At 42.8% G+C, this 25,654-nt stretch overlaps 1 protein-coding gene across 2 annotated transcripts in view; it reads left to right on the plus strand.

Annotated features, from left to right (window-relative positions):
- LOC126299150 (ecdysone 20-monooxygenase) overlaps positions 1-25,654 on the plus strand; it is a 303,859-nt gene that overhangs the window by 168,686 nt on the left and 109,519 nt on the right. For both annotated transcript variants that reach the window (XM_049990918.1, XM_049990919.1), the window contains exon 3: positions 19,981-20,140. In XM_049990918.1, the coding sequence (XP_049846875.1) occupies positions 19,981-20,140 (160 nt within the window). The remainder of the gene's footprint in view (positions 1-19,980; positions 20,141-25,654) is intronic.

The following is a 25,654-nucleotide window of genomic DNA, read 5'->3' on the forward strand; positions in this document are numbered from 1 at the left end:
AAGTTAAACAGACGAAGATTAGAGCGTAAATTCCCGTCGACAACTATATCGTTAGAGATGGAGAAGTTACGGTTCAGAATGGATGGAGAAGGAAATTGACCGTTCCCTTTTCAAAGAAACCATCCCTGCATTTGCGAGAAATCACGGGAAACCTAAATCTGGATGGCTGGAAGCGGATTTGCACCGTCGTCCTCCAGAATGCGAGTGCTGTATGCTGAACCATTGCGCCACTACCTTCTTTGAAAGCCAAACCTAAAGAAATAAAAGGAATAACAAAAATTGCGGATCCCGGTACAAAAATTCTGAAGTACGATCAACGTCTATACTAAACTCCGTCCTAATAGGCTTCGGAAAGCCCAACGGTACCGACTGACCGCCATGTTATCCTCAGACGACAGGCATCGCTGAAAGCGGATGTGGAGGGCATGTCAGCATCACATCTTTCTGCAGACCATATTCTGCTTTCGTGACCAGAGCAGCTACTTCTCAGTCAAGTAGATTCTCAATTGGCCTCACAAGGACTCAGAGCACCCCGTTTGCTAAGAGCGCTAAGAGTGCTACCCTAGCCAGATAGCGTTTACCTTCGTGATGTGACGGGAACCCGTTTACCACTGCGGCAATGCCGTCGGTTATCGACATCCAGAAGGAGCAGTCAAATGAAAGTAAGACAAGTAGGAAAAAAGAAATTGAGAAACTGTTAATCATTTCGCCGGCCGGTGTGGCCGAGCGATTCTAGGCGCTTCAGTCTGGAACCGTGCGACCGCTACGGTCGCAGGTTCGAATCCTGCCTCAGGCATGGATGTGTGTGATGTCCTTAGGTTAGTTAGGTTTAAGTAGTTCTAAGTTCTAGGGGACTGATGACCTGAACTGTTAAGTCCCATAGTGCTAAGAGCCATTTGAATTTTTGTTAATTATTTCGAAAAATAATTGACATAACTATTAATACATTTAACCTATTGTGGGACAAGACGGTCAATGCATTTGTAGGCAAATGTTCGCTGATGTCTTCGGAATCACGATTGTACCCAGGCGTGCACCCCTCGGTCCGAAGCAAATCGACGTCGACGAATGTCTTTTTTCAAAGCTCCAAAAATATGAAAATTGCATTGGAGAGACTGCGAGTGTATGGAGAATGTGAAAGGGCTTCCCAACGGAACATCTGCAGCGTAATGGAAACAATTCTGTCAGTTTGAGAGCACGTCCACATGTTGTCTCGACTACGCTGCACAAGTTACGCTAGGGTGCCCTTACACATCCTGTGTACAGTTCCGATCTTCCGACGAAAAGGCTGTAGGCAACAGCGAACATATTTCCACGGAGGCACTGACTGTGTCGTTTCAGAGAGAGATAAATGCAAGCGGGCACACTGAAAAGTAATGCCTCCGACTTTTTTTTTAGGTAAAACAACGTTACTAACATTTTAAGTCTTTATTCTTCATTGCTACACATCTTACTTTTGAAGTAATAAACAGGTTATTTTTTCCATCTGTCTGGTTTTGGAGTGAGTGCCCCTTATACTTGTGGCGAGAGCTTGGCCACTGCTCCCAGCAGAGCCGCGGGCCGCAGCGCCGGCAACAGGTTTGGCGTGAGATTAGTCGGCCGGTGCCGTTACACACGGCCCGCCAGCCGCTTCCGGTGCGCTCTTCACCACCGATTGCACCTCCGAGCACTCCGTATGAGTAAACACACGCCGCTGTCAGCTCGTATACGAAACGGATAGCAGAAGTCATCCACAAAACTACCGTCAATTCGTTCTATTGTACAACTGTAGAACATATTCTGGGCGATGGTTGAAAAATAACGACACGAATTATTTACTGACATTTGGAAAAAAAACTGGTCGAAGCGGACATCGAGGGAAGATCTGTTTGGGTTCCGGAGGAATAGGAATATGCGAAACAATACTCACCTTACAAATTGTCATACAATGGTGGAAATCGGTATAAAGTCTTGGATTTGTGTAAGGAAATTAACATTATAGCGGTTGAGAAGGCAGTGAGACAGGGCTGTAGCCTCTCCCCGATGTTATTCAATCTGTATATTGAGCAAGCAGTGAAGGAAACAAAAGAAAAATTCGGAGTCGGTATTAAAATCCATGGAGAAGAAATAAAAACTTTAAGGTTCGCTGATGGCATTGTAATTCTGTCAGAGACAGCAAAGGACTTGGAAGAGCAGTTGAACGGAATGGATAGGGTCTTGGAAGGAGGATATAAGATGAACGTCAACAAAACCAAAAGGAGGATAATGGAATGTAGTCGAATTAAGTCGGGTGATGCTGAGGGAATTAGATTAGCAAATGAGACACTTAAAGTAGAAAAGGAGTTTTGCTATTTGGGGAGCAAAATAACTGATGATGGTCGAAGTAGAGAAAATATAAAATGTAGACTGACAATGGCAAGGAAAGCGTTTCTGAAGAAGAGAAATTTGTTAACATCGAGTATAGATTTAAGTGTCAGGAAGTCGTTTCTGCAAGTATTTGTATGGAGTGTAGCCATGTATGGAAGTGAAACATGGACGATAAATAGTTTGGACAAGAAGAGAATAGAAGCTTTCGAAATGTGGTGCTACAGAAGAATGCTGAAGATTAGATGGTTTGATCACATAACTAATGAGGAGGTATTGAATAGAATTGGGGAGAATAGGAGTTTGTGGCACAAGTTGACAAGAAGAAGGGACCGGTTGGTAGGACATGTTGTGAGGCATCAAGGGATCACAAATTTAGCATTGGAGGGCAGCGTGGAGGGTAAAAATCGTAGATGAATACACTAAACAGATTCAGAAGGATGTAGGTTGCAGTAGGTACTGGGAGATAAAGGAGCTTGCACAGGATAGAGTAGCATGGGAGTTGCATCAAACCAGTCTCAGGACTGAAGACCACAACAACAACAAGAGGTTGGAATAGTTGTATACAGTGAATATGCGGTAGTATGAGATCCGTATACCGACAAATACAGTCAAATGGAATCGCATTTGATGTCAGTAGTACAGTATATACTGAGACATCAACGATTCATGTGGTAGAGGGTGGAATTCGGTATATAGTCGCTTCTGTGCGGTGGTGTCTACGCACGACCCTTTACTGCAGAGAGGAAACAAACATCATTAGTGACAGTCCGTGTTAAGTACATAAATCACGATTATGACAATGGCACATAGAAAACTGTTACCAGGTGATGAAAAAGCAATAATCGGTCCGTGCAAGGAAATGGAACTCTCTAATTGTGAAACCACCAAGAAGTTAAATCTTTCACGTACAGTGATTGTTAATTTCGTTAGGCTTAGCACACGGTATGGACAGAACGGGAAATATGGGCTAAGTAGAAAATTATGTGATGCATCAAAACAGTTATTTTTGCGCAAAGCAAGGGCCACAAACCGTTATTCAGTTGACAGTAACTTCCAGATGTATATAACAAAATTTTGTCACATGACAAACCTCCTGTATTCGAGATACGAGAGGATAAACCTGGTCTAACACCCAAATGTAAAGAGGCTACATTGGAGTTCAGTGAAAAACATACACTATTTGATCAAAAGTATCCGGACACCTCCAAAAACATACTTCTTTCATACTAGGTGCATTGTACTGCCACTTACTGCCAGGTTCTCCATATCAGTGACCTCAGTAGCCATTAGATATTGTGAGAGAACAGAATGGGGCGCTTCCACGGTACTCACGGGCTTCGAACGTGGGCACGTGATTCGGTGTCACTTGTGTCATACGACTGTACGCGAGATTTCCACACTCCTAAACATCCCTAGGTCCACTGTTTCGATGTGATACTGAAGTGGAAGTGTGAAGGGACACTTACAGCACAATAACGTACAGGCTGCCCTCGTCTGTTCAGAACAGAGGAGCAGTTAAGTATGAACAGGCAATTTGGTAGTGGAAGTGTAAATGATTTGGGTAGCCTTATGCGCTGAAGGTAACTCATGCATCGCTCCGCTGAACGCTAAAATGAACTCTAACATTTACACTACGATGCTAAAGACAGAACTGATACGGATTTATGAGGACCTAAACGACGAAAATCTAATGTTTCAACAAGATAATGAATCTGTGCAACCAAAATGTGGTTTTGAAGGTAAAAGATATCGGAGTCTCGCAATGGCCTCCACATACCTCATATTTTAACACCGTAGAGGACCTTTGGGGAATACTTGCGCAGTGTGTTAACCGCATTGGAAGACAATTTGAGGACGTAAGCGAGCTGAAAAGAGCGATACGAAAAGTGTGGACGACTGTTTCACTGCAAGAACTACGAACCCTACCAAAATCAATGCCGAAAAAATTTAACCAATGAATGTCAAAGTACTGGCTCTGAGCACTATGGGACTTAACTTCTGAGGTCATCAGTCCCCTACAACTCAGAACTACTTAAACCTAACTAACCTAAGGACATCACGTGATCCATGCCCGAGGCAGGATTCAAACCTGCGACCGTAGCGGTAGCGCGGTTCCAGACTGTAGCGCCTAGAACCGCAGACAAAGTACTAACAGTACAGTAAAACAACAGGACAGTGAGTGACTTTATACCATTTTACCTTCAGAAAAAGCAAATGCCTTATTTTTTTAGTTGTGTTAATGAAGTACCTATGTAATTCGGTCATGAATGTTCGTATTATGTGTATGTTTTACTTTCATAATAAATTCGATACATTTATGCGTCAGGCATTGTACTATTACTTTCGTAGGACCCGGCATTTATACAGATTTCCACTGCTGCAGAAGATAGGCTGAAGAAAGACAAAATTACGTTTATAGCTTTTGTAGGGCTAGAGAAAGCTTTGGACACTGTTGACTGGACTAGGATCTTTGAAACTTTGAAGGTAGCTGGTATAAAATACAAGGCGTGAAAGGTTATTTACAACCTGTAGAGAAACCATATAGTAGTTATAAGAGTCGAGAAACATGAAAGCGAAGCAGTCGGTGAGAAGGGACTGAGACACTGTTGTAGCCTATCTTCGAAGACATTAAGTCTGTACATTGAGCAGGCAGTAATGGAGACCAAGGAGAAATTTGAGAAGTAAATTAAATTTGAGGGAAAAGAAATAAAAACTCTGCAATGACATTGTATTTCTGTCACAGACGGCAAATGATTCTGAAGCACTGTTTAATGCATCGTATAGTAAATAACCTTGATCATCTTCTGCTCCACAGTTGATACGTGTTAATATTAAACTATATTTATTACTTCACGACCCGTTTCGTTCAGTGAGCACCATCAGATGATATTCCCAACATTCTTCCTCAGAAAATTGTATCAGTGTCATGACTTAAGTAGTCTGATTGTCGTACGTAACGTTAAAGGCACATTCAGGTACATAACGACCGCCTGGCAGAAGCATCGCGAGCAGCTAGTGCAGGCAACACGGTATGGTGAGCACATTTGATGTTCATTGACGAAAACCGGTCGTCACATAATGAATGTAAATTAATTCAACGGCGATGGTTCTTATTAATATTAATCGGAGTGGACAGTGTCTTAAAAAGAGGTTATAAGATGAACACTAACGAAAGTAAAACAAGAGTACTGGAATGTAGTCAAATTAAATCGGACGGTGATATGGCAATTAGATTAGAGAATGAACACTAAAAGTAGTAGATGAGTTTTGCTATTTGGGCAGCAAAATAACTGACGATGACAGAAATAGAAGAAAAAGGAAAAGAAGGAGACCCCTCGATCAGGCCCTGAAGATCACGCGATAGTCGATCGACCGCATTTTCATCCTTAGCGTTCGTCATCGGATGCAGTATGGAGGAGCTTAGGGATCAGCACACTATACTCCCGGCCGCTGTCCACGTTTCCACCTTGGAGCCGCTATCCCTCAACTGGCATCACGAGTCTGAGTGTATCAAGGTGCAGTCCACCCACCAAGTAAGACTCCCTGGCTGTACCGGAAGTCGAGCCCCGGTCCGCAGCAAGACAGTCTGTCGCGTTGATTACTCGGCTACGAGGGGGTGGGGGTTGAAACAGAGAGGAGATCAAATGATAATGCAACAGCAAGAAAATCTCTATCTGTACCGGAAGTCGAACCCTGGTCCGCCGTGTGAGAGTCTGTAGTTGTTAACTGCTCGGCTATGGAGGTGTCGAAATAGAGTGGAGTTCAAATGATAATGGCAACAGCAAGAAAAGCACTTATGAAAAGAGAAGCTCATTAACATCGGACATACGTTTAAGAGTTAGAAAGTCTATTAAGAAGTCTTCTCTGACGGCGTTTGTCTACAGTCTAGCGTTGTACGGAAGTGAAACGAAGACGATAAGCAGTTCAGACAAGAATAGAATAGAGGTTTTTGAAATGTGGTGTTACAGAAGAATGCTGAAGATTTTATGGGAGGATCAAATAACTAATTAGGAGATAAATGGTTCAAATGGCTCTGAGCACTATGGGATTTAACTGCTGAGGTCATCAGTCCCCTAGAACTTAGTACTACTTAAACCTATCTAACCTAAGGACTTCACACACATCCATGCCCGAGGCAGGATTCGAACCTGCGACCGCAGCGGTCGCGCGGTTCCAGACTGTATCGCCTAGAACCGCTCGGCCACTCCGGCCGGCTAATGAGGAGATACTGAACTGGTAATGAGCCCAGTTGTCAATCGTATGCCGACGGCCTTGCCTCAGTGGTAACACCGGTTCCCGTCAGGTCACCGAAGTTACGCGCTGTCAGGCTGGACTAAGACTTGGATGGGTGATCATCCCGTCTACCAGCGCTGTTGGCAAGAGGGTTGCACTCAGCCTTTGTGAAGCAAACTGAGGAGCTACTTGATTGAGAAGTAGCGGCTTCGGTCTCGGAAACTGACATACGGCCAGGAGAGTGATGTGCTGACCATATGCCCCCCCCCCCCCCCCAATACCTACATCCAGTGACGCCTGTGGCTGAGGATGACACGGCGGCCGGTCGGTACCGTTGCGCCTTCGTGGCCTATTCAGGGTGAGTTTTGACTATCGTGTGATTATTGCCACAACAAGTTTCAGGACAACAGTATCTCATTTTCAAGTGCTAGAAACAAGGTTAAAATGGTTCAAATGGCTCTGAGCACTATGAGACCTGACATCTGAGGTCATCAGTCCCCTACAACTTAGAACTACTTAAGCCAAACCAACCTAAGGACACCACACACATCCAAGCGTGAGGCAGGATTCGAAACTGCGACCGTAGCGGCTTTGCGGTTCCAGACTGAAGCGCCTAGAACCTCTCGGCAACAACGGGCGGCGCCAGAAACGAGAAAACCAGATAAAACAATCCTCATTATACTGACAGGCATATAAGAATTACCAATGTATACCTTAAAATTTTTTATGCAATTAGGCCTCATTACAACTTAAAAACAAGCAGCACAGATGCACCGTCAACTCAAGCTATAAAACATCACAAGCAGTTGCATCCACCGTTCCCAAGGTACACTTGCAAACTGAAAGCTGCTGCCATTACTTACCTATGATGATATTTACTTAATGTCTAATTCTCAGCATCAACGATGCTACTGGCAGTCATAAAATCTTTGAGTAATGCCTGTCTGGTCCTAGCCCATTCTAACTGAAAACTAACACTACACTGCAATCTGAACGAATAACTGCGTGCGTAAATCCTGTGTCACTAGGTAAAATATGTTAGTGGCTGCTTCCTAAGTGTGCCCAGAAATGCCCTTTGGACACCTTCGTGCTCTCATTTAAAACGCCAACCTCTTTCTTCAACTTACAACACCCTCACGCTTTCCGGTATATCCCGTAACGAATGCTATTCATTCTTTGCTACAGTTAATGATCCGTTCTCTATATTATTATGCTCTTTAAACCTAACTTAAAAATTCCATCCCGTCTGCCCCACATATCTCGCTTCACAATCTTGACTTTTACTTCATACACTCCCGATTTCTCCACCCTGTTCTCATCTGTGTCGGTGTAAGGAGGATTGTTTTATTCGGTTTCCTTGTTTTTAGTAATGGAAAATGGGTTAATGTTGTCTCGAAACATGTTGTAGCAATAATCATACGACTGACAAATGGACTGAATATATTCAACATTGTTTGAATAACAGTTGTTTGATGGTTTCACATCAGTTTTACTGAACCGAGTTGGGGAAGAAACGTAATGTATGGCACGATTTGACTAAAATAAGGTATCGGTTGACAGGACACATTTTGAAGCATCGTAAAATCATCAGTCAGGTAAAGGAGGGAAGTTTGAGGGGGAGGTGGTTGAAATTGTAGAGGGAGTCCAAGATTTGACTACATTAAGTAGGTTCAAGTGGATGCAGTTTACAGTAGTTATGCAGAGATGAAAAGGATCGTACAGGATACACTGACGTGGAAAGCTGCATCAAACCAGTCTTCGGATTGAAGGCGACGGCAACAACAACAACATTCCGAGCGCAAACGTAACGATATACAACCCGACCACGGTGTTATTGCACTTTGCATCCCGTGCCCGTTGTCGGAAAAATGCGGTGATGTTACAGGAAACAAGTACAGTGGCGACTAAGGAAAACTCATCGCACTGTTAATGCCTCCGGGAAACTTGTGATTCAGCTTGTCCTGATGAAATATCAAGATAAAGAGGCACGATAAGCCCACCGAAACGCTCTCACTCTCAGGTTCAATAATATTGTGGTCAACTAATACCTCTAACACAATGATATCCTCTACGTGAACCAGTATGGTTTCTGAAAACATATACTTATTAACAAACTTACAATTGTGTGGGATACCTAACGAAATTAGTGACTAGTTTGACGATTTCTTGCTATAGTGGACGCAGCATGTTATCTTGGAAGGAGAGTCACCACCAAAAGAAGAAATAGCTTTTAGTATGCCTCTGGAGCATATTTTGAGACACTTAATGTTCATATTGTATTTTAAGTAAGAGTAATCTCAGACCTCTGCAGATGATGCAATTATCTATAACGAAGCAGTATCTGAAAAAAGCTCCACAAATGTCCAGTCAGCTCTTGATAAGATTTCAGAGTGCTGCAGAAATTGGCAACTTGTTTTAAATTTTCAGAAATTTAAAATTGCGCACTACATAAAAAAGTAATATCCCATTACTACAGTATCAATAAGTCACGGTTGGAATCAGTTAATTCATACAAATACGTGTGTGGAACATTATGTAGGGCTATGAAGTGGAATGACCATATAGTCTCAGTCGTAGGTAAGGCAGGTGGCAGACCTCCTTTCCTTGGCAGGATATTGAGAAAATGCGTGGAAGTTCTGAAACTTATAAATCGTAACAAAGGAAATGAAAAACATCCTTCGAATTATTATACCGCTGATATGCTAAACTTAATAATCCTGTCAGTTATGTAGCTAAACTTCTTCAGTGCAACTCCCACGGTAGCTGAATGGTCAGCGTGACCGACTGTCAATCTTGTGGGCCTGGGTTCGATTCCCGGCTGGGTCGGAGAATTTTCTCCGCGCAGGGACTGGGTGTTGTGCTGTCCTCATCGACTGCAGGTCGCCGAAGTGGCGTCAAATTGATAGATCGACGCCCGGCGAACGGTCCACCCGTCGGGGGCCCTAGCCATACGATTGAATTAAATAAATCAGTGTAAATTAACCCTTTCTTAAAGAGTGTGTACCACTTACAAATTTATTTCCCTCATTTCACAGGATTATGAAACTGTATCAAACTATCTGGCGCCAACAGGCTCATTGTTTGGGACCTAATTCTCGAGATATCGCTTAATTGTTACATTTGAGCACTGTGTGTCGTTTTTTTGGTGGTTTTATGTAATTTTTTTCCTCTCTGCATTTGATAAGCTCACTGAAGGAATTTATAGTCTTTTTCCCTATGTTAGAAATATACAGATTCGTGCACATATTTATTGATAAATCACTTTCAAATCCTTTTAGTGGTTTTGCCTCATGGCCACTGTGTGCAGAAAATTTCTATTTGTGCCTTTTCTTGATATTTGTGTCTAAAGTTTTACATTTGTATACTTTAATTAGTGGTATAATCATCTTTTATTTCCCTTGATTTGATATGAAACGGGAAATTCCACAAACTCGTGGTCTTTTTCTGTGCCCAAAGCTTCCCTTCCCGTTCTCATTATATTTCTCCCAGTTGAAAGTTGCCTTACAAGAGGAAGGTGGAAGGAAATATGCTCACACTTTCCTCCCTTCTTATAGTTCCACATGATGAAACTGTTTACTATTGCAGTGTTCAAAAGAAGACAAGAAAGACGATGCCACCTTTTGAGTGACTTACTGCCAGTAGCATTTCTTTCTCTCCGATACTCGAATTGGCCTATAGCCTCCATTACAGCTGTAAACGCTGCTATGGATGCAGGGCAGGATATAACTGAGGATGTACTACCTCCGGTTTTTCCTGTGGCGAATGTTATATCTTTCGGGTGGTGAGCAGTTGACAAAAGTGTATCTGGCCTATTATATTGGAACTTCACACAATAATAGTGCTCTCTTCTTTTTACAGATCCTAATCCCTAGCAAAAAAAAAAAAAAAAAATTAAATGGGACCCTTATGTTTCGCTGCAGTGGAGGAAGAATAAATTTAGGGAGCCAATCCATTCCGCCTCGAGTTCAGAGGGACATATACGTCCCACTCCAGAAATTATGAAACTATAAACAACAATCAAAATTTAAAAACACGGCCTTATTTAGTATTCATTCCAAAAGCAGAAAAACAATTTTTACAGTAATATGCGGAATTTTAATTCATTGGATTACGAAAGGGTTAATCGATAACGAGGACAATAATTTCAACTGATCTCCCATGAGAATTCTTTTAAAGGACTATTCAGCCTTATCAAAAAATGGTTCAAATGGCTCTGAGCACTATGGGACTCAACTGCTGTGGTCATCAGTCCCCTAGAACTTAGAACTACTTAAACCTAACTAACCTAAGGACATCACACACATCCATGCCCGAGGCAGGATTCGAACCTGCGACCGTAGCAGTCGCACGGTTCCGGACTGCGCGCCTAGAACCGCGAGACCACCGCAGCCTTATCAATTTTTGCAACATTTCTTCACATACGACTCAACGATTTATTGTTTCGACAACATGTAAGGTAATTGATAATCAGTGATAAAATTCCGTCTCGTTTTGAGTGCTGTTGGTGTAAACTTTGCGGAGAGATTGTGGATTGGAATTTTCACTCACTAAGCGAACTGGTCTCATATGTTGAGCTTCCTGATCGATGAAAATTGCATACCAGGCCGACATGTGGAACAGGTAATTTAGCTTCACAGGCGAATATTCTACGAAGGGCGTTCAAGAAGTAAGTTTCCCTGTTTCATAAAAAAAATTATACACATTGTAACATTTTGAAATAATTTTACGGACACTGTACAATGTTTCTGTTACTTTTCTACATAGTCGCCTCGTTTTGCCAAGCATTTTTGGTAACGTGATACAAGTGCTTCCAAACCAGTGTTGTACCAGGTCGGTTCCTGTGGTCGTCACCAGTTGTTCATTCTTTATGTGACTTCATCATCCAAGATGACATTTGAGTTGGAGGAATATGTGAATGTCACTTTGGGCAAGATCTGGTGAATACAGAGGATGCGAGAACACTTCTCAGTTGAATCTTCACAGAGTTCTACCTGGGTCATTCAAGCTACATGAGGCCGAGCATTGTCCTGAAGGAAGAGAAGTATGCGAGATAGAAATCCAACTCCTTTTCTCCTGATGGCAGCTCATGGGTTCCTCAAGACATTACGATACATCTCCGCCTTCACTGTGGTGTCGCGATTGAGGTAATGAATGAGAAACACCCTCTTACACTCCCAAAAGATGGCTGCCATAGCTTTCCCTGATGAATGTGTGACCTTTGCCTGTTTTGGAGCACTTTCGGCAGGTTTCTTCCACACCATGCCCTGACGTCTCGCCTCAGGTGTCAAATGACGAACCTGGGTTTCATTCCCATTTGTATGGTCATACATAAAGAGAGGTTAACTTTTGGTGGATATCGAGAGCGGACAGCTTTTTGCAGCGAAAAAACGAATGAAAGAGCGCAACTCACAAGCGAAAACAGTTTGAAATAACAATGAATTACAAACATCAGCTGTGTATGGGACGTTGATAGAGTCAACGGGGAGAGTTGAAAATGAGTACCCGACCCGGGTTCGTACACGGATCTTCTGTTTACTAGGCAGGCGTTCTAACCTTTTTTTAAATCTCATTTCGTTAGTTATTGGTAGTTGTATTTGCTGGGGGCAGACGTGCCATGAAGCTTGTTCAAGTTCATCGTTGATCCTTTCACTCAGTTTTTTGTTACAGAGGACAGCTATCCACCGAGGACACATGAACTAGCGCGCCTGCACTGACTTATCCCACGCACGCCCCCAGTGCACTCTTATTCTCAACTTATTCCACACACTTCGAACGTAGTGCTCCCTGCCCATTAATATCAATTTTCGCCGCAACACCTATTCCCGCCTGAGTTCGAGCGTATGTGTGCATCCACACAAAAATGATCCTTGGCCTGTGATAGCCGTAATTATATGCATATGGTGGCTGTTCTCCCGGACATGTCAGAAAGAACAGACACCATACACATACGAAAACACTTTGTAGTAGTAATTCCATGCTAACTTGCAGAGTACTGGCAACATTCTGCGGTATGCAGCGTATGTCGGTGTGAGTGTTGTTAACACATACCAGTCGAACACACCAGCCATCACATGTAAGAGGCACAGTTAACTATGCAGAGAAATAAAGTAGGGAAACTTAATTACTGGACGACCCTCGTAGTTGGACGCACTATCTATGTAGTTCTGGTGGGTGTAATTATAAAGGAAAATAATAGTTTCAAACTCGTTACTTCTATGTAAATTACGATGTATTACCATCACTCGAGCAGATTGCTCGATTTGTTATTCGATTCCTTGGCACAACTTTTAGCTTTAGACTAGCAACCACAAATTTCACGTTCCTGAATTAAAATTACTAACAGGTAATGTGTCTTTAAACTCGTGCACGTAGACAAAAAAATTGATCTGTTGTAATAAATAGCCTCTTCCAGACGACCAGTCGAACTACCAATCGAGACGATAAACTGCTTTAAAACACTGAACTTCTGCATTGAGTGTAAACCCGGATTCTCTCGTCCTAGTACTTTTCACAAAAATACGTCAAAGCGCTGTCTGCCCTCGCTGAGTCTGTGTTCCGTTTTTTACGAACTTGACGTCGGGACGACTTTGAAACGCCAGCTCTCCATCTGCTATAAATGAAGCCTCACTTGTACACAGAAGGAGTGAGGCGAGTGTTCTCGCCTTTTATTGTTCCCGTTCCGGATCGCCTTTGAGAGTGCAACGCGCCGGGGCCGGTGACCGTCGGTAGGCATCTGCGGCCGGCTTTGCACGCAGGGGACTCCGGGTTGGGTAACGCCGCCAACTGTTTGCGCGCCAACCCTCTCTCCAGGTGGCTGGTTGCACATGCCGTTGCGTCGCCGCGGGCAAAATACACGGCAGCTGAGCGTCCACCCCCACGCTCCGCGCACTCAGCTGGTCGTTTACCACAACACGATTCTGCAGCTGGTCCGAGCCGTTCCGTATTGACGCAAGCTGCTCGTCAACACGAAACCACCTCGTCGCAGGTATTGCCACACAAGGATTCGTGAATTGTTTACACGACGACGCTAATTTGAAACTGAACGCAGATAATTTGAAATATTTTCACGTTTGTTTCCGTCCGTTACTACGGTTTAACATCTTCACAGAAGCATAGTAAGTCATATTCGTAAATTACACTAATTTCGAGGATCCACAACAATCCAGTCTTGTGTCCTACATCTCCAGGAGTTGGACAAAAATATGCGAACACTGCGAGAAATGTATGGTCGAAGATAAATGCCGATGCTGCTGCTCGCGTGCAACATCCTCCATACGTTGCAAGGGTCAGTTGTGGTCGCAACAGTGTCTGTGTCTGTGTAAACTGAATAGCTTGCTTAGGCGCTGGTGAACAGTACGTATGAATTTTACAAAATGCATAGCAATGCGCTCTCTGTGAAAAATTGTAGCAAGATTACAATATGATGGTGAATGAGCCATCGTATTGTAATCTCGCTACAATTTTTCATTTTTATTGGCAGTTATGGTTGTCAGTGGCAAAGTATGTCAAAGCAGGTATGCATCTGCGATAATATTTCTGCCGTTGATGATGGTTTAAGTGGGGTAGGACATCAAACGGGCCAACTTGGAGCAGGAGAGGCACCACAGGAGATTTTAATTTCCAGTGCCTATACTTTTACAAATAAATGCATAAAACTTTGTCAGCATGACAAGGATTCAGGATTCACGCTCATAGCAGTGGTAGTTCGGAAACGTAACAAAATAATTTTCTTTTACATGTGAAATTTCATCATTTTTTCACTTACTATTGCCTGCATTTGTTGCTATAGGTACATTTTTCTTCACAAGTAAAATAGATTCTTTGATGAATTTTGCACAGCATACAAACCATACTTACAGGTGTATGAAACTCTAGAATTTTCCAAATTTTTTAAAAACTGTGGTAAAAATTGAGATAATTAACCACAAAATTTTATTTTTTTCTAAACATAAAGCTTAAAACGTAAGAGCTCATTAATTTTTCAGAAATTAAATAGATTCTAGAGTTTCAGACACCTGTAAGTATGGTTTGTATGCTGTGCAAAATTCATCGAACAGTCTCTCTTACTTATGAAGAAAAGTGTACCTATAGCAACAAATGCAGCCAATAGTAAGTGAAAAAATGATGAAATTTCACACGTAAAAAATTTATTTTGTTATGTTTTTGAACTTCCGCTGTTATGAGTGTGACTCCTGAATCCTTCCTGGTCATGCTGACAAAGTTTTATGAATTTACTTGTAAAAGTATAGACAGTGGAAATTAAAATGTCCTCTGGTGCCTCTCCTGCTTTAAGTCGGCCCGTTTGACGTCCTACCCCCATTAAGACCGAAACCGGTAGCAGAATAAATAACATTACCACACACAGCACAGAGTTATGCATTTTGTAAACTGTGTCTATGTAGTTGAAAGTGCGTTTATGTCGGAGCGCACTCTGATGGTGCTGAATGGTGGCTGCTTCCGTAACCACGGAAGCCGTAGTGATTGGTGTTTCAAGAGGCACCGTACTGATGATTTATGCCGCAGGCAGGGAAAGCGGAAAACATCGTCCGCTAAGTCACATGGGACCGATGACCTCGCTGTTTGGTGTCCCCCCTCCCTCTCCCCCCATATCGACCAACGTAAGTCAAAATTGTGTGATCGTAACAGACGGTCGCTGAATTGGATTCTGACGAAAAATAACAGGGTGGCAGTTGCAAAGATCACGGCAGGACTGAATGTCGCACTCGCGAATACTGTCAGCGCAAAAACAATGCGGAGCGAGTTCCATAATCAGGGAATTGCAGGCCGTGTTGTAATGCTAAAACGACTCACCTGTTATGTAAATGCACATAACAGGGAAACATTGATGCCCCAGCCATAAAATCTGGACTGTAGAGCGATGGATGAAAGTCATTTGGTCGGATGAGTCTTATTTCACACTGTTTCAACTTCTGGCCGAGTTTACTTCCCAAGAGCGAAACTTGGCGGGAGTTCCGTTATGATTTGGGCAGGTATACCACGGGCCCCACGGTTATTCTCCAAGGTCGCATTACAGCCAAGCATTACGCGACCTTTTTGGGTGATCAGGACCATCCCACGGTACAAGATTTCTTTTATACAGAGGTGGTAAGACGAGAGAGCCCCTGTTTACACAGCTCGCGTCGTTCAGGACTTAGATGTCAATATTACTGAGCCTTTTTGCTCTGCTTTGGGGTGAAGGGTGTGTGATCGCTGTCCACCCCCATCATCGGTGTCTGAGCTTGCCACTATTTTCGAGGAAGAGTGGTATAGGGTTCCGTTTACATCCATCCAGAAACTGTTTTTATCCATTCCGAGACGACTGGGAGCTGTTTACAACTCCGACGGGTTTTCTACACGGTATTAGGAACGGTAAGGTGTTGGCTTTTTGTTGTTTCTATATTTTTGTATATCCCCTGTACATCTGTACAGCGCCGACTACCTAACGGTTTGTGGCGGAGGGTACTTCAAGAAACACAATCACTTCCTCACCCCCACCCATCCCGCCTCCTTTCCTATTTCATTCGTGAATGGTGAGTGGGAGGGATCACTGTCGGTAAGTTTCTGTATGAGCTCTAATTTTCTCATCGCATCCATTTCGTAGGTGGAATGTGGGAGGAAGTAATATGCCTTCCAACTTTTCTTGGAACGTACATTCTCTAAATTTCAACAGTATCTTCCTCCAGGCTGCACAGTGTCTCTCTTCTTGAGTCTAGCACTGAAGTGTAACACTGTGGCTCTTAAAAAACCCAGCGCTCTTCGTTTTGTCTCTTCTATAAATCCAAACTGGTAAGAGTTCACACTGACAAGCAATTCTCTTGATTCAGTGGAACGAGTGTTTTTTATGCCACTTATCTCATGAATGACTTTCTTTCCTTTAAATTTCACCCAGTCTGGCATCTGCATTCCCTACAATTAGTTTCATGACGCCATTCTAGAGAGTGACCATAAAGTCCTATTTTCATTTCAAAAAATATTGAAAACTATTAGAGATAGAGCATCGTTGTTTCTTGTAAAGCAGCTCTTAAGGCTTTTTCTATTATGCCAGGATTACATTGTGTACCCCACCCGTCGCTTAAAGCGATATTCCAGTGCTGCCCATGTATGGGCCAGTATTGCTGCATCAACAGTTCGGATTGCTTTATTGATTTGTGCACAAAGGGTAGCACTGTCATGGAGTGGTGCTGTGTATACGCGAGCCTCGACGTCACCTCTCAAAAGAAGCCTAATGACGTACCACCGGGAGAGAGAAGAGGTAATGCGATTGGACTATTCTACCAAACCACCTCCGAAGAATTGTGTCATTCAACACATCCCGCACATTCAAACTCCAATGTAGGCGCGCATCATCGTGCTGGAAGACGATGGTCGGTAGCAGCTCTTTGATCTATGGCAGCAGGAACTTTTCGAGCGTGCCCAGGTAAACATTTCACGTTATGGTCTTGTCTGCGAGGAAAAACAAATCTATCACCATAACACCAAATATTAAGCTTCCCGTGTGTTGTGATGTTTTAGAAGCCCCAAATCCTAATGTGGCGATCCACATTTCCAGAAATGTGGAATGTTGCTTCATCTAATAAGACACACTTCTTAATTTAGTCATTGTAAGCATCTATGGAGATCAGTATGGAACACATGATTGCATAGTGCAGAGGACGATAATTTCGCTGCAGTGCTTTGACCATTTTCACCTTGTACGCAGAAAGGCGTAACCGCTCGTGAAACATTTCATAGGCAGTCGATCTTGCTAGCTGCAATTCGCTTTATTCACGACCAATTAAATTCTGTGTGTGTGTGTGGGGGGGGGGGGGGGGGGAGGGGGATGTTTTGAAATACAGCTTGCACTCTGTCAACACGTACTCAAGACACTAGGGAGTGTCCACTTCGGGGAAGGTGTTCGACACTGTCAAACTCTTTAAGATTTTTGAAGCAGTTCATTATATTTGTTTTTGCCGGCACTGCCCTCCCATACTGGCTTCGATAATACCGTAGCACAGATTTGAATATTGAATTCTACATACCAGATGCCACATTGGACCTTCTCCTGGTCTATCGCCGTTTCTACGCTCTTCGAGTCAAATCTCCAAAAGGACAAACTTTGAGAGTTGTTAAACGTTTTACAACAAACCACGATACTCTATCTCTAATATTTTCCAAGTAATAATTTTCTGGACTGATAGCGAGACTCTCCGGACACACTGTCGCTCCACAGTGTTACTCTTTCGAGTTTTGTTATTGCTGGATATTTAAGATAATCTCATTATTGTTCCGTGTCTGCTGCACACTTTTTTAATTCGACTAAATGTTTGGATCGCAATGGATCATCTTCAGATCTAAGTAATTGCATCAGCAACCCGTCTTGTCTACTCACCAAAACTTATCAGAGTACTGTTATCTTAAATATCTACCCGTATACAGTTGAGAATTCTCTCATGGCGATTATGTTAACAATAGTTTTGTTATTACTGTTTCCAGTGGTTGATCGCCAACTATGCAATCGAGCAGTACTGCATCTCTTCATCTACTTAGGTACAGTACGTTAAATTTATTTATGCTCAGGCTCAACCGCTGGTTCCTGCACCAGTTCTCCCTCCTCTGCAGGTCTTCCTACATTTCGCTACAGACTTCGGTCGTTGAACCACCGTATAGACAACAAAAACGACTGCGAACACCTCCGTATAGGCAGCATGAATGACTGCGAACAGCCGACGGAATTTTAAATGTCAACAGCTTGACCCTTTTTATGTGATGTAAACTATAAAATTCACATTCATTGCACTGAGGTGCCAAAAGTCATACGACACATCTCCTAATATCGAGTCGGACCTCCTTTAGCCCGGCATAGTACAGCAACATGACGTGGCATGGAGTCAATAAGTCGTTGGCAACACCCTAAAAAAGATTGAGCCGTTGTGCCTCCATAGCCGACCATAATTGCGAACGGGGTTGTGGTGCAGGATTTTGTGCACAAACTGACCTTTCGGTTATGTCCCACTTCGTGCAACCGAGGTGGCCACATCATTCGCTCGGATTGCCCAGAATATTCTTCAAACCGATCGCGGACAGTTGCGCCTCGGCGAAATGGCGCATTGTCATCTATTGTGTTCTGCCTACTCGTCTAAGATAGGGTCCCTAGGTAGCTGTTTCCTCGGATCGCTAGACAACTATTCAAGCACATCGTATCAATCGAGTTTATTATAGTAAGTTAAATTGACAATACTTAACTTTGTGTATTCACAAAGGTGTGCCGCAAGCAGATGGGGACATGCAAATACTCAATGTCCTTCGGTATACACAATTTCATTGCAAGCAATGTCTTGGTGTCGTCCTAGAGAGGGGTTCGTCAGCGTACTATTGGCTGACGTCGTCTCATAGCCCTCCTTGGCCTTCCGTTCTCGATCGTCGTGCCAGCGCATGTCGTTGCGCCGTAACACCATCTATAAAAATTCCATCATTGTTTGGGAACATGAAGTCTATGAATGACTGCAGTTGGTCTGCACGTAGCCGAACATAGTCATTTACAGTCAATGAATGGTTCAGTTGGACCAGAGGACCCAGTCAATTCAATGTAAACACAGCCCACACCATTACGGAGACACCATCAGCTTGCGCAGTGCTTGTTGACAACATGGGTCCGTGGGGGCAGGGCCACACTCAAAACCTAACCTCAGCTCTTACCAACTGAAATCCAGACTCAGCTGACCATGCCACGGTTTTCCAATCGTCTGTGGTACAACCGACGTGGTCACGAGCCCAAGAAATGCACTGCAGGCGATGTCGTGCTGTCAGCAAAGGCACTCGCATCGGTCGTCTGCTGTCATAGCCCATTACGGCCCAATTTCGCTGCTGTATCCTGACGGATATGTTCGTCGTACGTTCCGCGATTATTTCACACAGAGGTGCTTGTCTCTTTGCACTGAAAAATCTATCAAACACCGCTGCTCTCGGTTGTTAAGTGAAGGCTTCGGACACTACGTTGTCCGTGGTAATGCCTAAAATCTGGTCTTCTCGACACGCCCTTGACGCTGTGGATCTCGGAATAATGAATTCGCTAATGGTTTCCGAAATGGAATGTTCCATGCTCCTAGCTCCAACTGCCGTTCCGCGTTCAAAGTTCCCGTTGTGCGGCCATAATCACATCAGAAACCTTTTCACACGTGTCACCTGAGTGCAAATTGAAGCTCAGCCAATATACTATCCTTTTATTCCTTATATACGCGATACTACAGCCGTCTGTCTGTGTGCACGTCGCTATGCTATGACCTTTGTGATCTCAGTGTCTGTTTATTGGCTAATACGCGTTTCACGGGCAGCTCGTGGTGCTTAGAAGACTTCCTTTAACAAATATTTTCATTGAGGTAAGCAGAAAATTGGTGAGCTTACGAGAGGGCTGATGTGTTGCAGAGGAGGATGCTGGGGGCGCTGTCTGCTGTGCTGAGCGCGGGCTCGGAGGCTCTGGAGCGGCTGGCGTTTCTGCTGGCGGCGCTTTTCCTCGCCGTCGAGTTCCTGCCCGCCGCCTTCAAGAGCCTCGTGCACAGGGCAAAGCCCTTCCCGCGCGTCCTACGTAAGTCACCTCACGCAGTTACAACTTTCATTTTCTTCTCAACTTAACCAAAAAAGTACTTTTTTTTCAAGATGGGGCGGAAAAACCGCTGCCCAAACAAGCTATTTTCCACAGTATTTCTTTCTAAAATGGAGATATACATTGCCAGTGGTAATGATGTGAAAATCAACTGCCTAGTTACCACTAGACTCGTTTGGTATTTGAAATATTAAAAAATGTACAACCGCTCGCTCGATGAAAGATCCGTACCCAAAGACTGGTAAGTTGGATAGGTCACACTAATTTTCAACAAAGGTAGTAGGAGTAAATCACTGAATTACAGACCCGTATGATTAACGTCAATATGCAGCAGGATTTTGTAACACATATTGTATTCGAACATTACGAATTATCTCGAAGAGAACGGTCTACTGACACACAGTCAACACAGATTTAGAAAACATCGTTCAAGTGAAACGCAACTAGCTCTTTACTCACATGAAGTGTTGAGTGCTATTGGCAAGGGATATCAAATTGATTCCATATTCCTAGATTTCGAAAAGGCTTTTCACACTGTATCACACAAGGGGCTTGTAGTGAAACTGCGTGCTAATGGAATATCGTCCCAGTTATGTGACTGGATTCGTGGTTTTCTGTCACAAAGGTCACAGTTCGTAAATGACGGAAAGTCATCGAGCAAAACAAAAGTGATTTCTGGTGTTCCCCAAGGTAGCATTACAGGCCCTCTGCTGTTCCTTATCTATATAAACGATGTTGTTTGCAGATTATGCTGTCGTTAATCGTGTAGTAAAATTATCAGAAGATCAAAACAAATTGCAAAACGATTTAGAAAAGATATCTGAATGGTGTGGAAATTGGCAATTTACCCTAAATAATGAGAAGTGTGAGGTAATCCACATGAGTGCTAAATGGACTCCGTTAAACTTCGGTACACGATAAGTCAGTCTAATCTAAAGGCCGTTAATTCGACTAAATACCTACGAATTACAATTACGAATAGTTTACATTGGAAAAAACACGTAGGAAATTTTGTGGGGAAGACAAACCAAAGACTGTGTTTTATTGGCAGAACACTTAGAAAATAAAACAGATGTGCTAAAGAGACCGCCTACACTAAGCTTGTCCGCCTCTTTTCGAGTACTCATGTGCAGTCTGGGATCCTTACCAGATAGGATTAACGGAGTGCACCGAGAAAGTTCAAGGAAGAGCAGCACGTTTTCTATTATCACGAAATAGAGGAGAGTGTCTCACGGATTTGGGATGAACATCATTAAAACAAAGGTGTTTCCCGTTGCGGCGGAATCGTCTCACGAAATTTCAGTCACCAGCTTTCTCCTGCGAATGTGAAAATAATTTGTTGACTCCGACGTACATAGGGAGAAACGATTATCATAATAAAATAAGGGAAATGAGAGCTCACACGGAAAGATATAGATGTTCGTTTTTTCTTCGCGCTGCTCGAGAATGGAACAGTACAGAATTATTGTGAAGGTGGTTCTATGAATTCTCTGTCAGGAATTTAAGTGTGATTTGCACAGTAACCATGTAGTTGTAGATGTAGAGCTAACGAGAGAAGAAAGGGAGTGCCATAACCCAATCTCCCAGAACTTCGCTCAGTGGAAGACGTGTTGAAATAAAAGAACGCATGTGTCGGCTTATCCGTAGGTACTCGACCGTTTCTGACACTCAAATCTTAAGATGGCAGACACTCAGATCGGTACCAAATGCAGATATGGTTTGCGCTTTATGCTGCCGTCTAGGGTAGCGCCCATAAAAAGTAAGTAAAAAGTACCACTTGACCTACGGAGCACAAGTAAAGCTCTGTTGTGAGCATCTGCTGTGTGGGGTTCACGTAGAGAAGTCGGTAGAGCGTTAGTGTCTCGTACGAAGGGTACCAGGTTTGATTCTTGGTACTGATAGCTTTTGTGCTGTAGTACTTGTGAAAGTATTATAAGGCACAACATGCTCCTGACATGTAAAACGACTGTTCGGAGTTTGTAGCAATGTTCTATTGGCAATCCACTTTCGCTTCGATTATTTGCAAATAGCAAACTAATAAAGTACATTTTTAGTTTCACAGAATAAGCACAAAGAATCGGAACAGAAGAATAAAGAAACAATTGCATCACACGTGCGGAAGTATTAATATTAATACATCTACATCATACTCCGCAAGCCACTGAAGGTACTTTTTGTACTACTATTTTTTATGTTTTAAAGCACTTATTCCAATCATTTTTAGACATTCAGCACATTATTAGACACTCAGCACACAAACATTTTTCATTTAACATTCGCTAAGTCGAGCTTCACAAACACGACGCCCAAATCCAACACACTCACTTCACACTGGTAGTGTGTATGATGATTCTCGTCGTCAGTTATTGTGATAACAGGTGGCCAATGCTACATAGAAACATATATTGCAGGTTTGGTAGTGAAGTCAGTAAGGAGCTGGCTGCATAGTCTGTATCTGCAACGACTGAAATAATTGGTAGTAGTTGGTAAAAAATTATGAATATTGTACTTCACTTGTGTTACAGTCTTCTTCATACGCTGCATACATATAATTACAAACAGATATCTAGAGAGGCAATACTTATGCCGTACTTGACTAAGCGCCTTGTTAGAGGTTGCTTCCCATCAGCCAAAGGCTATGTTACATTTCTAGTTGACGTCCGGAGCAAGAGAGGACGAGAGCTCGCTAGATACTTGTCACAAGCCGCGGACCGGCGCTAGTCGTGACTCGCGGGTCCAGTGATATCTATTGCGGACCGCGGCCGATATCTAACAAGTGTAGTATCGAACGTTGATACCACACTCTGATAACTTACGGACTAAAATCTCAGCCACAATCTGTTAACTTTAAACGCATATTGCATGACGTTAAGAACTGGAAACATTCTTGGGGTCTGCCTACAATTTCTAACTATAAACAAAAAAGCCCCCCCCCCCCACCCCCATGAACCATGGACCTTGCCGTTGGTGGGGAGGCTTGCGTGCCTCAACGATACAGATAGCCGTACCTTAGGTGCAACCACAACGGAGGGGTATCTGTTGAGAGGCCAGACAAACGTGTGGTTCCTGAAGAGGGGCAGCAGCCTTTTCAGTAGTTGCAGGGGCAACAGTCTGGATGATTGACTGATCTGGCCTTGTAACACTAACCAAAATGGCCTTGCTGTTCTGATACTGCGAACGGCTGAAAGCAAGGGGAAACTACAGCCGTAATTTTTCCCGAGGACGTGCAGCTTTACTGTATGATTAAATAATGGTGATGGCGTCCTCTTGGGTAAAATAGTCCGGAGGTAAAATAGTCCACCATTCGGATCCCCGGGCGGGGACTACTCAAGAGGATATTGTTATCATGAGAAAGAAAACTGGTGTTCTACGGATCGGAGCGTGGAATGTCAGATCCCTTAATCGGGCAGGTAGGTTAGAAAATTTAAAAAGGGAAGTGGATAGGTTAAAGTTAGATATAGTGTGAATTAGTGAAGTTCGGTGGCAGGAGGAACAACGCTTCTGGTCAGGTGAATACAGGGTTATAAATACAAAATCAAATAGGGGTAATGCAGGAGTAGGTTTAATAATGAATAAAAAAATAACAGTACGGGTAAGCTACTACAAACAGCATAGTGAATGCATTATTGTGGCCAAGATAGACACGAAGCCCACGCCTACTACAGTAGTACAAGTTTATATGCCAACTAGCTCTGCAGATGACGAAGAAATTAATGAAATGTATGATGAGATAAAAGAAATTATTCAGGTAGTGAACGAAAACAAAATTTAATTGTCATGGGTGACTGGAATTGGTCAGTAGGAAAGGGAAGAGAAGGAAACATAGTAGGTGAATATGGATTGGGGCTAAGAAATGAAAGAGGAAGCCGCCTGGTAGAATTTTGCGCAGACCATAACTTAATCATAGCTAATACTTGGTTTAAGAATCATCAAAGAAGGCTGTATACATGGAAGAACCCTAGAGATACTACAAGGTATCAGATAGATTATATAATGGTAAGACAGAGATTTAGGAACCAGGTTTTAAATTGTAAGACATTTGTAGGGGCAGATGTGTACTCTGACCACAATCTATTGGTTATGAACTGTAGATTAAAACTGAAGAAACTGCAAAAAGGCGATACTGACCCTACGACTTATCTTAGAAAAAGGATTAAGGAAAGGCAAACGTACGTTTCTAGCATTTGTAGACGTAGAGAAAGCTTTTGACAATGTTGATTGGAATACTCTCTTTCAAATTCTGAAGGTGGCAGGGGTAAAATACAGAGAGCGAAAGGCTATTTACAATTTGTACAGAAACCAAATGTCAGTTATAAGAGTCGAGGGACATGAAAGGGAAGCAGTGGTTGGGAAGGGAGTGAGACCGGGTTGTAGTCTATCCCCGATGTTATTCAATCTGTATATTGAGCAAGCAATAAAGGAAACAAAAGAATAGTTCGGAGTAGGTACTAAAATCCATGGAAAAGAAATAAAAACTTTGAGGTTCTCCGATGACATTGTAATTCTGTCAGAGGCAGCAAAGGACTTGGAAGAGCAGTTGAATGGAATGGACAGTGTCTTGAAAGGAGGGTATAAGATGAGCATCAACAAAAGCAAAACGAGGATAATGGAATGTAATCCAATGAAGTCGGGTGATGCTAAGAGAATTAGATTAGGAAATGAGACACTTAAAGTAGTAAAGGAGTTTTGCTATTTGGGGAGCAAAATAACTGATAATGGTCGAAGTAGAGAGGATATAAAATGTAGACTGGCAATGGCAAGGAAAGCGTTTCTGAAGAAGAGAAAATTGTTAACATCGAGTATATATTTAAGTGTCAGGAAGTCGTTTCTCAAAGTATTTGTATGGAGTGTAGTCATGTATGGAAGTGAAACGTGGACGATAAATTGTTTAGACAAGAAGAGAATAGAAGCTTTCGAAATGTGGTGCTACAGAAGAATGCTGAAGATTAGATGGGTTGATCACATAACTAATGAGGAGGTATTGAATAGAATTGGGGAGAAGAGGAGCTTGTGGCATAACTTGACTAGAAGAAGGGAGTGGTTGGTAGAACATGTTCTGAGACATCGAGGGATCACCAATTTCGTATTGGAGGGCAGCGTGGAGGGTAAAAATCGTAGAGGAAGATCAAGAGATGAATATACTAAACAGATTCAGAAGGATGTATGTTGCAGTAGGTACTGGGAGACGAAGAAGCTTGCACAGGATAGAGTAGCATGGAGAGCTACATCAAACCAGTCTCAGGACTGAAGACCACAACAACAACAACAAAAAACAAAAAAGCATTTGTCAAGTAGTCTTCACACATACACTTCTTCAGTTCCAACAAAACACATTTTCAATCACAGTACGCACATGCAAGAAATTTCTTTGGAGTGATATTTTAAATTCAGATCACACTCCTTTCGCAAATCTGTTAACACTCATATGAAATACAAATGAATTATGTTTTTTTAATTACATAATTGAACACTACAAAAGGAAGGTTTAGTAGCCAG

This window comes from Schistocerca gregaria, chromosome X, assembly GCF_023897955.1.
Source record: "Schistocerca gregaria isolate iqSchGreg1 chromosome X, iqSchGreg1.2, whole genome shotgun sequence".
NCBI lineage: Eukaryota > Metazoa > Arthropoda > Insecta > Orthoptera > Acrididae > Schistocerca > Schistocerca gregaria.